The sequence below is a fragment of the Scyliorhinus torazame genome, chromosome 1, assembly GCF_047496885.1.
Source record: "Scyliorhinus torazame isolate Kashiwa2021f chromosome 1, sScyTor2.1, whole genome shotgun sequence".
Taxonomy (NCBI): domain Eukaryota; kingdom Metazoa; phylum Chordata; class Chondrichthyes; order Carcharhiniformes; family Scyliorhinidae; genus Scyliorhinus; species Scyliorhinus torazame.
Window position 1 is genome coordinate 147,097,571 of NC_092707.1, and position 15,713 is coordinate 147,113,283.

The 15,713-nt window shown below is 48.0% G+C and overlaps 1 protein-coding gene across 4 annotated transcripts in view; it reads left to right on the plus strand.

The window, feature by feature from the left end:
* The window catches only part of kdf1a (keratinocyte differentiation factor 1a), a 92,784-nt gene that overhangs the window by 46,384 nt on the left and 30,687 nt on the right, over positions 1–15,713 (plus strand). For 3 of the 4 annotated variants that reach the window (XM_072500972.1, XM_072500973.1, XM_072500971.1), the window contains exons 4-5: positions 13,286–14,389; positions 15,276–15,350. In XM_072500972.1, the coding sequence (XP_072357073.1) occupies positions 13,286–14,389; positions 15,276–15,350 (1,179 nt within the window). Of the gene's footprint in view, positions 1–6,699; positions 6,795–13,285; positions 14,390–15,275; positions 15,351–15,713 lie in introns of those variants that run through there. The other variant, XM_072500974.1, reaches the window with a different exon arrangement.

The window sequence follows — 15,713 nt, forward strand, 5'->3', positions numbered from 1 at the left end:
GGTCCCACTTTATTACACTCCACATTATTAAAAGGGAGCTGGAGAATTTGATGTCGTTCGCAAATTTGAAATTCTGTTTCTGATTCCGGAGTCCAAACCATTTTTGTAAATAATGAACAACAGTGGTCCGAGCACCGCTTCCTGTGAAATACCACTTCTCAACTTTTGCCAGTCTGAGTAACTGCCTTCAATCCTGTTTCCAGTTTTATAGCCAGCTTGCTATTTATTCTGCCAATAGTCTCTAACTCTGCATGTTCTGACCTTAGTCATGAGTCTACTATGCAGTACCTGATCAAGAGCCTTTTGGGAATGGAAATACAATGGGCCAGAACGTCTGAGGAGTGCTAATCACAGTTGGATTGATACTCCACTTCGTTTTACTCACCTTAGTTGGTATCTGCACACTTCTCGCCCAACCTTCTGACTTGGGCCTGGTAACAAATGTGCAGGCAGCAGCTCTCGACTCCTTGCAGTCTGGGGCAGCAGAACGGGGGGAAGTGAAGCCACGCCCCTTTTTTAAGGTACTAGCTGCTGTAAAGCAACAAGGTTAAAGGTCCCAGCCACTTTGAGAAGCCAGGGAGTAGGTAGGTGTGTAAGATACGTGGAGTGGCTCTGGGTCACTGTCCGTGTGGAGTTTGCACATTCTCCCCGTGTTTGCGTGGGTTTCGCCCCCACAACCCAAAGGATGTGCAGGGTAGGTGGATTGGCCACGCTTAATTGCCCCTTAATTGGAAAAAATGAATTGGGTACTCTAAATATATATTTTTTAATAAGTGGAGTAGAATGGGTCGGGAGGAAGTGGGGTAGAATGGGTCCTTGGATATTAAAAGAAGTAGCTACAGAGATAGTGGATGCCCTGGTAGTAATCTTCTAAGAATCCTTAAATTCTGAAAAAGTCCATGAGGATTAGAAAATTGCCAATGTAACACCCTTATTTAAAAAGGGAGTATTAGGATACCGGACCCCAACTTGTGTTGGGATACTGGATGAGAACCCTAAACAATGTTTCCGAAACGTTAGAGTCCATTATAAAGGATTTAATATTTTTTTTAAATATAAATTTAGAATACCCAATTCATTGCCAAAATTCTATTTGCCTTCCTTATTACCTGCTGCACCTGCACACTGACTTTCTGCAATTTGTGCACGAGGTCACCCAGATCCCATACACTGAAGCATTTTGAAGTTTCTCTCCATTTAGACAATAAGTTGCCTTTTTATTCTTCTGACCAAAATGGATAACCTCACACATATCCACTTACCTAACCTATCCACATCCATTTGTAAGTTTTTTATTTCCTTATTGCAACTTACTTTCCCATCTATTTTTGTGTCACCTGCAAATTTAGTTATAACCATTTTATTCCTGCATTCAAGTCATTAATACAGCTTATGAATAGTTGGGGCTGAGGACTGAACTCTGTGACACACAACTAGTGACAGCTTGCCAAGCAGAAAAAGACCCATTTATCCCCACTCTCTGCTTTCTGTCGGTTAGCCAATCCTCTGTCCAAGCTGATATATTACCCCAAACCCATGTGATCCTAAATTGTGTACGGCACCTTATCGAATGCCTTCTGGAATTCCAGATATACTACATCTACAGGACCACCATTATCCACTTTCCTTGTTACATTTCAAAGAAGTCTGGCAAATTAGTCAAACATGATTTACCCTTCATAAAATCATGTTGAATCTGTTGCTACTTAATAATGGATTCCAACAGTTTCCCAACGACAGATGTTAAACTAACTGGTCTATAGTTTCCCACTTTCTGCCTTTCTCCATTTTTGAACAGGGTCGTTACATTAGACTTTTTCCAATCCACAGGAACCATTCCAGAATCCAGAGAATTTTGGAATATTATAACCAATGTCTACTATCTCTGCTGCCACTTCCTTTAAGACCCTAACATGTAGGCCATTGGGCCTTGGGACTTGTCTACCTTTAATCCCAATAGCTTGTTCAGTACTTTTTCCCTAGTAATGGTGGTTGTTTTAAGTTCCTCCTTTTCAACAATCTCTGCATTACCTGTTACTATTGGGATGTTTCTAATGTCCTCCACCATGAAAACCAAGGCAAAATATTGGTTTAGTGTCTCTGCCATCTCTTGTGTTCCCCATTATTAACTCCCCAGCCTCATCCTCTAAGGGACCAAGGTTGACTTTAGCCACTCTTTTCTCTTTTTATATACTCAAAATATTTTGTTATCCTTTGTTATAATAATAATAATCACTTATTGTCACAAGTAGGCTTCAATGAAGTTACTGTGAAAAGCCCCTAGTAGCCACATTCCGGCGCTTGTTCGGGGAGGCCGGTACAAGAATTGAACCCGCGCTGCTGGCCTTGTTCTGCATTACAAGCCGGTTGTTTAGCCCACTGTGCTAAACCAGCCGCTGAATTATATTTTGCACTAAATTTCTTTCATAGTTTACTTTTACTCTTTTTATTACTTTTTAGTAATCCTCTGGCCGTTACGTTTCCCAATCCTCCAGCCTGCCACTGCAATATGATATGTCTTAGTTTTTGCCTTTGTTATCTTTCACCTCCTTGCTTCGCCATGGATGCATTTTCCCTTATATTTGAGAGGAATTGAATATCTCCTTAAATATCTGCCACTATTCCTCAACTGTCCTACCTTTTAGTCTTTCTACCCAGTCCACTAGGGCCAAATCTGTCCTCATGCCTACATAATTACCTTGGTTTAACACCAGAACACTAGTGGGAAGTTTCTTACCCTCAAACTGAATTTGAAATTCAAGCATGCAATGATCACTCTTCCCCAGAAGATCCTTTACTATAAGATGATTAATACAATCTCATTACACAATACTAAATCCAAAACACCCTGCTCCCTGATTGGTTTGACAACATATTATTGCAAGAACCAATCTCTTTTTTTTTTAAACAAACAATTTTATTGAGGTATTTTTGGCATTGTAAACAGTAACAATATACATTAGTGTGCAAATATCAATTACAAAAACATGGTGCAAATAACAGTTCCTCTCTCGCAAATAGACCCGCCTATTCTTCCCCCCTACTATACACTATTCTACCCCCCCCCCCCCACCCCCCCACTGACGATTAGTTCCCCGCGAAGAAGTCGATGAATGGTTGCCACCTCCAGGCGAACCCCGATAGTGATCCTCGTAAGGCGAACTTGATGTTTTTTCCAAGCCGAGAAAACTTGCCATGTCCGACAGCCATACTTCGGTCTTTGGGGGCTTTGAGTCCCTCCAGGCCAACAGTATTCGTCGCCGGGCTACCAGGGAAACAACGGCCACAACATCGGCCTCTATCCCCTCCTGGACTCCCGGGTCCTCCGACACCCCAAAAATCGCCACCTCTGGACTCATCGCCACCCTTGTTTTCAGTACCTGGGACATGACGTCCGCAACTCCCTGCCAGTACCCCCTGAGTTTTGGGCACGCCCAGAACATGTGGACATGGTTCACTGGTCCTCCCGCACATCTAGCACACTTGTCCTCCAGCCCAAAGAATTTACTCATCCGGGCCACCGTCATGTGGGCCCGGTGAACTACCTTGAACTGAATCAGGCCGAGCCTGGCACATGTTGCGGTTGCATTTACCCTCCTCAGAGCGTCTGCCCATACGCCTCCCTCCAACTCCCCACCAAGTGCCTCCTCCCACCTGAGTTTCAGTTCCTCGGTCCCTGTGTCCTCCGCTCCCATAAGCTCCTTATAAATATCCAAGACTCTCCCCTCTCCTACTTCTCCCCTGGAAACTACCCTGTCCTGGATCCCCCTTGGTGGAAGGCGTGGAAAGGACGGGACCTGTCTACGTACTAAATCCCGCACCTGCAAGTACCGAAAGTCATTTCCCCTTGCCAGCCCGAACTTCTCCTCCAGCGCCCTCATGCTCGCGCAGCTCCCTTCCTGGAACAAGTCGCCCATCCTTCCCACCTCCGCCACGCTCGAAACCCGCTGTCCATCTTCCCCCGGACAAATCGGTGGTTGTCGCATATTGGGGACCAGACCGACACTCCCACTTCCCCCGCATGCTTCCTCCATTGGCCCCAAATCCACAGAGCCGCCACCACTAGGTACTGGTGGAGTACCTGGCCGGCAGGAGCGGCAGAGGAGCCGTGACCAGGGCTACCAAGCTGGTGCCCCTGCAAGAAGCAGCCTCCATCCGCTCCCAAACCGACCCCGTACCCACCATCCATTTCCTTATCATGATTAAGTTAGCCGCCCAGTAGTAGTTGCTGAGGTTCGGCAACGCCAGTCCCCCCCTCGCTACGGTTCCGCTCCAGCACCCCCTCTTTACCCGCGGGGTCTTCCCCGCCCAAACAAATCCCAGGATGATTTTGTTGATCCTTTTAAAAAAGGACCGTGGAATGAAAATAGGGAGACACTGAAAAATAAACTGGAATCTCGGGAGGATCGTCATCTTCACCGTCTGTACTCTCCCCGCTAGTGACAGCGGGAGCGCATCCCATCTCCGAAATTCGCTCCTCATTTGCTCCACCAGCCTAGACAAGTTCAATTTATGCATCCTGCCCCAGTCCCACGCCACTTGTATTCTTAAATATCTAAAACTTTCCCCAACCAGCCTAAACGGTAGCTCCCTCAGCCTATTCTCCTGACCCCTCGCCTGCACCATAAACATCTCCCTCTTTGCCATGTTCAACTTGTACCCCGAAAACCGGCCAAATTCCCCTAGGATTTCCATAATCCAGTCCATCCCTGCCACTGGATCCGACATGTACAAAAGCAGGTCATCCGCGTAGAGCGAGACCTTGTGTTCTACCACCCCCCCCCCCCCCCCCCCCCCCCCCCCCGGACCATTCCCTTCCATCCCCTTGCCGCTCTCTGAGCAATTGCCAGCGGTTCTATGGCCAACGCAAACAGCAATGGAGAGAGGGGGCATCCCTGTCTTGTCCCACGGTATAGTCGAAAATACTCAGATGTCGCTCTGTTCATCCTTACACTAGCCCCCAGGCCTGATATAGCAGTCTAACCCAGTCCACAAAGCCTTCCCCAAAACCAAACCGTCCCAGTACCTCCCATAAATAGTCCCACTCCACCCGGTCAAAAGCCTTTTTGGCATCCATTGCCACCACTACCTCCACCTCTCTGCCCTCTGAGTGCATCATAATCACATTGAGCAGCCTTCTTAGGTTGGCTACCAGCTGCCTGCCCTTTACAAACCCCGTTTGGTCCTCCACAATCACGTCCGGTACACAGTCTTCGATTCTGGACGCCAGGATCTTGGCCAGTAGTTTAGCGTCAACATTAATTGGCCTATAGGACCCACAGGCTTCCGGATCTTTATCCCGTTTTAATATCAGCGAGATGGTGGCTTGCGACATTGTCGGGGGTAACACCCCATTGTCCCTCGCCTCGTTAAACACCCTAACCAGCACCGGCCCCACTATCCCCGAGAACTTTTTGTAGAACTCCACTGGCTACCCGTCCGGCCCCGGGGCTTTACCCGACTGCATGACCTTCAGGCCCCCCCATTACTACTTCAGCCCTAATCGGGGCCCCCAGCCCCTCTACCATCCCCCTGCCCGCCTTTGGGACGGTCAGCCTATCTAAGAAGCGCCTCATTCCCTCCGGCCCCGTGGGGGGTTCCGAGGTATGTAGCTTGCTGTAAAAGTCCTTGAATACCCTGTTCAATCCTGCCGGGTCTCCAACCCGGTTCCCTGGCCCGTCCACTACCGTCCCTATTTCCCTGGCTTCCTCCCTCTAAGAAACAATCTCTAATACACCCTATGAACTCTCCCTCGAAGTTACCCTTGCCAATTTGATTAACCCAGTATCTATGCATATTAAAATCACCCATGATTATTGTGATACCTTTCTTACAAGCCCCGAGTGTTTCCTGGTTTATACTGCATCCTACTGTGGAACTACTATTAGGGACCTATAGATTACTCCCACAGGGACTTCTTTCCCTTGCTATTTCTTATTTCTACCCCAACTGATTCTATGTCTTGATCTCCAGTTCCAAAATCACTTCTCACTACATCATTGATTCCCCCTTTCTTTACAAAAAAAGCTACACTACCTCTTTTCCTTCCTGTCTATTCTTCTGAAACACCAAGTACCCTTGGTTATTTGACTCCCAAACCTGGTCTCTTTGTAACCATGTCTTCGTAATCGCCACCAAATCCTACCCCACTTGTCTCTCTTTGCGCTGTTAATTCATTAATTTTATTCCAAATGCTATATGCATTTTGATACAAAGCCCTTGAGTTTGTCCTATTAATAATTTACCTTACTCTTGTACAATTCCGTGGTGTAATATGACATTCACATACTCTGTTCCTTTCTTTTGATATCTGGTAGCAATTAGCCTCATCATTAACCTGTACTCCTAACCTCCATCTTGCATTTAAATTTTTTAAATTTCCATGCAACTGAACCTCCCCCACTATTTAGTTTAGTGCCCCATCTACAGCCTTAGTTATTCGATTTGCCAGGACACTGGTCCCAGCATGATTCAAGCGGAGCCCGTCCCAATGTAACAGTTCCCTCTTTCCACAGTACTGATGCCAATGTCCCATGAACCCAAATCCATTTCTCCCACACCAATCTTATTGACCCTGTGCCAATTAGCTTATGGCTCAGTTAGTAATCCAGAGATTATTACCTTTGTGGGTCTGCTGTTTAATTTAACACCTAGCTGCTCGTATTCCCTCTGTAGAACTTCTTTCCTCGTTCTACCTATATCATTGGTACTTACGTGGACCACGACAACTGGATCTTTCCCCTCCTGCAAGTTTCCCTGCAGCCCAGATGAAATATCCTTAACCCTGGCACCAGGTAGGCAATACAGCCTTCGGGCCTCTCAATCGTGGCTACAGAGAACAGTGTCTATTACTATCCCCGACTACAACTCCATTTCTCTTTTGTCACCCCCCTGCTTGAATGACTCCCTGTACCACTGTGCTATGGTCAGTATGGTCCTCGCTCTCATCCACACAGGGAGCAAGAATCTCTAACCTGTTGGACAAGGGCAGGGACAGTGGTTCCTGCAGTGCTACCTCTTGGTTCCCTCTACCTGCCTCACTTGTTGTCACATCTTCCTGTCCCTGACCACTGAGCAAATTTAAGGGTGTTAATCTAAGGCATCTGGCTGCCTCCCAAAACACAGCATCTGGGTAACTCTTCCCCCTTCCTGATGTGTCGCAATGTGTGAAGCTTGGACTCCAGCTCATCAACTCTGAGCTGAAGTTCCTAGAGCAACCAACACTTGCTACAGATGTGGTTGCTCTGAACCATAATGGGATCCACCAGCTCCCACATGTGGCAGCTACAACACATCACCTGGCCCTGCGTCAGTTTTCTATTTCATTAGATTTTCAATTTATTTCTAATTTTACCGCTGGTCTTTAGTTTTCACTCTGTAATTTTTCCGACCTAGCTTCAATCTCAAAACAATTTAGAAAAGGTAGAAGTTGGAAATACTCACCTAACAATCACTTAACCTGTGATACCACACGAGTGGTATTTTCTTCAATATTTACAAATGAGAGGGGCCATATTGTTGGAGAGGACAGTGTGAAACAGACTGGTAAGCTCGAGGAAATACTTGTTAGGAAGGAAGATGTGTTGGGCATTTTGAAAAACTTGAGGATAGACAAGTCCCCCGGGCCTGACGGGATATATCCAAGGATTCTGTGGGAAGCAAGAGATGAAATGACAGAGCCGTTGGCAATGATCTTTTCGTCCTCACTGTCAACAGGGGTGGTACCAGGGGATTGGAGAGTGGCGAATGTCGTGCCCCTGTTCAAAAAAGGGAATAGGGATAACCCTGGGAATTACAGGCCAGTTAGTCTTACTTCGGTGGTAGGCAAAGTAATGGAAAGGGTACTGAGGGATAGGATTTCTGAGCATCTGGAAAGACATTGCTTGATTAGGGATAGTCAGCACCAATTTGTGAGGGGTAGGTCTTGCCTTACAAGTCTTATTGAATACTTTGAGGAGGTGACTAAGCATGTGGATGAAGGTAAAGCAGTGGATGTAGTGTACATGGATTTTAGTAAGGTTCCCCATGGTAGGCTTATGCAGAAAGTAAGGAGGCATGGGATAGTGGGAAATTTGGCCAGTTGGATAACGAACTGGCTAACCGATAGAAGTTAGAGAGTGATTGTGGATGGCAAATATTCAGCCTGGATCCCAGTTACCAGTGGCGTACCGCAGGGATCAGTTCTGGGTCCTCTGCTGTTTGTGATTTTCATTAATGACTTGGATGAGGGAGTTGAAGGGTGGGTCAGTAAATTTGCAGACGATACGAAATTGGTGGAGTTGTGGATGGTGAGGAGGGCTGTTGTCGGCTGCAAAGAGACATAGATAGGATGCAGAGCTGGGCTGAGAAGTGGCAGATGGAGTTTAACCCTGAAAAGTGTGAGGTTGTCCATTTCGGAAGGACAAATATGAATGCGGAATACAGGGTTAACGGTAGGGTTCTTGGCAATGTGGAGGAGCAGCGAGATCTTGGGGTCTATGTTCATACATCTTTGAAAGTTGCCACTCAAGTGGATAGAGCTGTGAAGAAGGCCTATGGTGTGCTAGCGTTCATTAACAGAGGGATTGAATTTAAGAGCCGTGAGGTGATGATGCAGCTGTACAAAACCTTGGTACGGCCACATTTGGAGTACTGTGTACAGTTCTGGTCGCCTCATTTTAGAAAGGATGTGGAAGCTTTGGAAAAGGTGCAAAGGAGATTTACCAGGATATTGCCTGGAATGGAGAGTAGGTCTTCTGAGGAAAGTTTGAGGGTTCTAGGCCTTTTCTCATTAGAACGGAGAAGGATGAGGGGCAACTTGATAAAGGTTTATAAGATGATCAGGGGAATAGATAGAGTAGACAGTCAGATACTTTTTCCCCGAGTGGAACAAACCATTACAAGGGGACATAAATTTAAGGTGAATGGTGGAAGATATAGGGGGGATGTCAGAGGTAGGTTCTTTACCCAGAGAGTAGTGGGTGCATGGAATGCACTGCCTGTGGAAGTAGTTGAGTCGGAAACATTAGGAACCTTCAAGCAGCTATTGGATAGGTACATGGATTAGGGTAGAATGATATCATAGAATTTACTGTGCAGAAGGAGGCCATTCGGCCCATCGAGTCTGCACCAGCTCTTGGAAAGAGCACCCTACCCAAGGTCAACACCTCCACCCTATCCCCATAACCCAGTAACCCCACACAACACTAAGGGCAATTTTGGACACTAAGGGCAATTTATCATGGCCAATCTACCTAACCTGCACATCTTTGGAATGTGGGAGGAAACCGGAGCACCCGGAGGAAACCCACACACACACGGGGAGGATGTGCAGACTCCACACAGACAGTGACCCAAGCCGGAATCGAACCTGGGACCCTGGAGCTGTGAAACAATTATGCTATCCACAATGCTACCGTGCTAGATTAATTTGTTCTTAAGGGCAGCACGGTACCATTGTGGATAGCACAATTGCTTCACAGCTCCAGGGTCCCAGGTTCGATTCCGGCTTGGGTCACTGTCTGTGCGGAGTCTGCACATCCTCCCCGTGTGTGCATGGGTTTTCTCCGGGTGTTCCGGTTTCCTCCCACAGTCCAAAGATGTGCAGGTTAGGTGGATTGGCCCTGATAAATTGCCCTGAATGTCCAAAATTGCCCTTAGTGTTGGGTGGGGTTACGGGGTAGGGTGGAGGTGTTGACCTTGGGTAGGGTGCTCTTTTCAAGAGCTGGTGCAGACTCGCTGGGCTGAATGGCTTCCTTCTGCACTGTAAATTCTGTGATAATCTATGATTAATCTCGGACAAAGGTTCGGCACAACATCGTGGGCCGAAGGGCCTGTTCTGTGCCGTATTTTTCTATGTTCTATGAGTGTATTCACTCTGTTATAGGACTGCTGCAACGTATCTCCCCGCTCTCCGGCCTTTGTCTGCTCTGCCCCCACTGATGTGTGGACAAAGTTAAGAAAACAAAGCACAGCACTACCGCCCCCATCCCCCTCTCCAACCTCCCGCCCTCCTCCAAGCTCCTGTACTTACCTCAACTCCCAAGCTCCCAAGTGGACAGGTTAAGTGAGTGGGCAAAGACTTGCCACATGGAATATAATGTAGGAAAATGTGGAGATATGCACTTTAATATGAAGAATAAATAAACTGAATATTACTTAAATGGAGAAAGAATGCAGAAAGTTGGAGCATGTGGATTTGAGAGTCTTTGTACATGAATCTCAAAAGACTAGTGTGGCGCACAAAGACTCCGTGAGACAAACAGAGAGAAGTCGATGAGGCTTTATTAAGCGTGTCTGTTCCCCAGCAGCCCGATAGTAAACTGGCATGCGGGGGAAGGCACCGGCTTCTTATACTTCGCCTTCAGGGCGGAGTATGAGGTCAACGGCCAACCAGGACCCGGGATCTGTCAGCCAATGACATTAGGGCTTCCAGTCCCACATGACCCCCAATACATACTACCACAACTAGCATGCAAGTTCAGCAGGTAATAGGGAAGGCAAATGGTACGTTGGCCTTTCTTTCAAAGATGTGGAGATGCCGGCGTTGGACTGGGGTGAGCACAGTAAGAAGTCTTACAACGCCAGGTTAAAGTCCAACAGGTTTCTTTCAAACACTAGCTTTCGGAGCGCTGCTCCTTCCTCCGGTGAATGAAGAGGTATGTTCCAGAAACATGTATATAGACAAATTCAAAGGTGCAAGACAATGCTTAGAATGCGAGCATTTGCAGTTAATTAAGTGTTTACAGATCCAGAGTTTGTCTATATATATGTTTCTGGAACCTACCTCTTCATTCACCTGAGGAAGGAGCAGTGCTCCGAAAGCTAGTGACATCGAAACAAACCTTTTGGACTTTAACCTGGTGTTGTAAGACTTCTTACTGTACTTTATTTCAAAGGGAATGGAATATAAAAATAGGCAAATACAAGGCACTAATTAGACCACAACTGGAATGCTGTGAACAGTTTTGGTCCCCTTATCTAAGGGAAGATATACTGGCATTAGAGGCAGTCTAGAGACGGTTTACTAGGCTGATGCCGGGTATGGAAGGATTTTCTTATGAGGAGAGTTTGAGTAGACTGAGCCTGTACACATTAAAGTTTCGAAGAATGCGAGGTGACCTTATCGAGACATATAGGAGTCTCTGGGCTTGACAGAGTAGATGCTGGGAGGCTGTTTCCTCTTGTGAGAGAGTCTAGGACCAGAGGGCATAATCTCATTGTAAGGTGTGGTCCATTTAAGATTAAATGAAGAGGGAATTTCTTCTGAGTGTCGTGAATCTGTGAAATTATTTACCACGAGTGCTGAAGAGGTTAGACAGATTTTTAATCAGTAAGGGAATCTAGAGTTATGGGCATAAGGTGTGAAAGTGACTTGAGGAGTATCATCAGATCAGTCATGATCTCATTGAATAGCGGAGCAAACTCGATGGACCAAATGGCCTACTTCTGCTCCGACATATGGCACTGAAGGGCAACCTATGCTGGTGAGTGGATCGCATGAGTGACCCTCCTTCATCTCCGTGGGCTGCAAAATTGAAACCAGGCTTGTTCACTAACCATAACCCCATGAATAAGTTTAAATACATTTAATACACGTTGAATATTTCATAACTAGTTATCAAAGGTGCTTTTTCATTCATATATTAATAGAACTGTTATCAACTTCAAGTGTTTAAAAATGAAAGAAACATTTACACCTTGGAGCGCACGGCTCGCATAGTCAGTGTGAGCAATCAGCATGCACCTCGCGTCACTTGCCATTGCTTTATGTGTGTATAACTTCAGTTATACAGGCAGGAAAAAAACTACACGGACGGAAATCAGCGGAATGTGGCAATGTTGCATGTGGGCAATGGGCAACAAAATGACTCATGGTCCACAGTCAGTACCCAGATGGGCCCCTGGGCCACAGGTTTCCCACCACTGTCTTATGGTCTCTTGGTTCAAGGAAGGGAAGTTAAGATGGGTCAGGGAAAAGTTTGGATGGGTTGGGGGAGGGCAATAAGATGGGTCAGGGGTAGGGTTGTTTGGATGGGCTGGTTGTTTGGGGAGGTGGTCGGGGTGGGGGCAGTGTAGTCTAGGGGTGGGGATAGTTGGGGATCCAAGAGGTCAGTAGAATAGCTATCCAGGGTTAGAAGTGTTGTAATTCTTTTAACTTTTCCTGGGTAACTATTCAACAAAGACAGTCGGAACTATGCAAAGTCTCTGATTTGAAACAGACTTGGATGGTTCTGTTCCCAGTGTCATTAATTGTCTGTCCAAAGTTTGAACTGCCTATGCTCTCCTTACGTGGAGACTTTGGGGGGGCTGGGTGTGGGGATGACCCCCAGCGCTGCTTCTGGGGTACCTCCTGGGTACCACTTCCCGAGGTCAGAAGCTCTGGGCCAATTATCACGTCTGCTGCATTACCCTTGTCTACTTTTTCTGTTACTTCATGGGTCTGTTACTTTAAGGATGTCATTTTAATAAGTGGCCTTGCAGTGGTAGGGGGAGTTGATTAAAATCAGAAGCACCTCTTAATCTGACTTGGTGTGGCCCCAGTCATCCCATCCTGCAACTCCTGCCTGGCTCCTGCATGTCATGTTCGGAATGAACCACTAGACATAGGAGCAGAAGTATGTTCTATTAATGTTCTATTAATGGCATAGTGTAGGTTAGATGGCTTTTGTTTTGGTGCAACATCGTGGGCCGAAGGGTCTGTACTGCGCTGTATTGTTCTATGTTCTAAGTAGGCCATTTGGCCCGTCATGTGACTGTGTGCAGCAGGATTTTCAAAATGCCTTTCACCTCCCCACACCAATGGCGCCTACCCATCACCTCCGCTGCTGCTCTTGCCCCCTTTCCCCAAACCTGATGCCCAGAGTTCTGCAATTCTCACAACCGCACACCCACATGTTGTTTGCCCGCCCTTTGGTAATTTTCCTGGTTTCAGTCCCTGCGAATGTGCACGTGTTGGGCTCCATAGCCATGTGGGTTGAGTAAAACACAGTGGTTAGCACTGTTGCTTCACAGCTCCAGTGTCCAGGTTTGATTCCCGGCTGGGTCACTCTGCGGAGTCTATACATTCTCCCTGTGTCTGCGTGGGTTTCCTCCGGGTGCTTCGGTTTCCTCAAGTCCCGAAAGACATGCTGTTGGGTAATTTGGACATTCTCAATTCTCCCTCAGTGTACCCAAACAGGCGCCGAAATGTGGCGACTAGTGGCTTGTCATAGTAACTTCATTGCAGTGTTAATGTAAGCCTACTTGTGGCATTAATAAAGATTATTATAAAGATTATTATTATAAAATTCTCTGTTCTATGCAGGTCCTTCAATCCAAGCCATGCAAGGAGCTCGGTGGAAGGCAGACTTGCGGCCGGCTGCCCAGCCTGCGGCCAAGCCCAGGCGTGTGACTCCTCCGGCCCTGCCGCCCGCCTCCGTGGACTCGCTCAGCCTGGAGGTTTACGAGGGCTCGGCGTCGGGCAGCAGGAGGGTGGAAAGGAAGGAAGGCAAAGCGCTGGCGAGGAGCCACCAGTGCAAAGCAGATCCCAGGGACTCCAATGGGAATAACTCGGAAAACATTGGGTTCATCCCGGGCTCCGCTGAGAACGTTGAGGACGCGAGTGTGTGCGAGTCGTGCGGCCTGGGGACTTGTGTGAGCTGGCAGACAGTGAAAGCGGTTTTCTGCTGTGTGATGACCTGTGGGGTGTGTCCGCCTGATTCTGGGGTTTATAATCCATGCACCGGGACCACAGAGCCACCTGCAGGCACCAAGGACTTTGAGAATAGCACCATCCGATACGTTGAAAACCCAACACTGGGGATCGCCCTGAACTTGGAACCCAGCCCCAGGAAGAAGGCTAACCTGGCCGGCAACAGTTTCAATTACTACGATGTCAAATTGCGAGGGCAGCAGGTGATCTGGAAGAACAACAGCCAGAGTCTGTCCACAGACTCATGCCGCAAGGACACGTACCTGCACTCCCAGAGGTCGGAGAGCCCCTGCAGCATCTCGCCCATCTCCCACAAGCGCATCTCTGACGAGTTCCCCTCCTTCCTGGAGGAGGATCTGGAGAATAACGAGCTCAACGTGTCGATGTCGAGTGCGGAGCTGGATGAGTACATCAACAAGAAGCTGCTGGAGCTGTTCAGCATCCACCAGATCGACATGTTGGCCCAGTGCACCTCTGACACCATCTTCATCAGCAAAAGCAGTGAGATCAGTGAACTCATTGACAGCATCACTAAGGACTACAAAATCAATGAGAAAGATGCTGAGTGCCGGATAGTGACCGGAATCGTCCGGATCAGCACCCGGAAATCTAAGAAAAATAAGAAACGGTTGCAGGAAGCGCCCAGTGAGGAAAGATTGGTCACTCTGACCTCTGCTGACCCCAGACCTCAAACAGAGACCACTTTACCCAGTGAAGGTGAGATAGCTGTGCTGGGGAGGGATGTACTGGAGCTGCACGGGGGGGTGGGGGGGCTGAGAGGGGCTCCGATGTGCTGGAGCAATTCTGGGAGGATGGAATACTGCACTGGTCAGGGATGCACTGGAGCTGCACTGGGGGGGGGGGGGGGGGCAAGGAGGCACTGGAGCAATGCAGGAGGACAGGATTGTGCTGGAGCTACACTGGGGGGGCTGGAATGTGCAGGTGCTGCACTGGGGGTGCAGAGGTGCCCTCAGGTACACTGGTGGGACGGGGAAGGGATGCATTGGGTGGGAAGCAATGTGCTGCAGCTGAACTGGGAGAGGGCAGGGATGCAAAGAACAGAGGGACATCGGGCTGGCCGTTCAGCCCCTCGAGCCTGCATCTCCATTCAATGAGATCATTGCTGATCAGTGACCTAATTCCATGTATCTGGCCTTTGGCCCTTAATACCTTTGCTTGCCAAAAATGTATCTATCTCGGATGTAAAATTAACAACTGATCTAGCATCAATTGTGGAAGAGAGTTCCAAACCTCTACATGCAGCACCACTGGAGGGGGGGTGGCGGTGGGCAGGGTTGTACTGTGGTTGCAGGGGGGCAGGGGAGGATTGTGCTGCAGCTGCACGGGGGATGGGGCAGGGTTGTGATGCACCAGCACAATGTGGGGGGCAGGGTTGTTCTGTGGCTACTTGGGGGGGGGGGGGGTTCCAAGGATGTATGCACTGGAGTTCAACTGGGCCTTGGTGTGCTGGTTGTTGCTGTGTGCCTGGGTTCTGAGCAGGGATTGCTGTTTATTTGTAGCTGGGGACAGAGGTGTCATATGACGTTCGGCTTGATCATGTTGTATTTGCAATACTGTGATTTCTGATTTTGTTTCTGTTTAGAACTTAATTTGGAGATTTCAGTCGTGGACCCACTCGATTTGAAAGCGAGACAAATGCACGGCCTGGGTTCTCCAGGTAATTCCCAAATACAGTGCAAGTGGAGGAACTGAACCCCTCCAGGCTGAATTGCACGCTTACAAAATGCCCGGGTTTGGGCTCAACAAGCTTATTTCAGTCAGGAGTCCTGTTGCTCATCAATGTCCAGTTTGCAGGATTCATATACCTGGTGCCGGAGTGAGTGGTTGGGAAGCTGTTTTCACTTCATTTTTGAAGATGTGTTGATAATTACACTGCCCTTTTTCTGTCCCTATTCTCTTTCGGTCACTATGTCTGTGTCTCTGCCCTCGGTTCCCTCTGCCCTCAGCCCCCTCCTCCTCTGCCCTCGGTCCCCTCCTCCCTCTGCCCTCGGTCTCCTCCTCCCTCTCCCCTCGGTCCCCT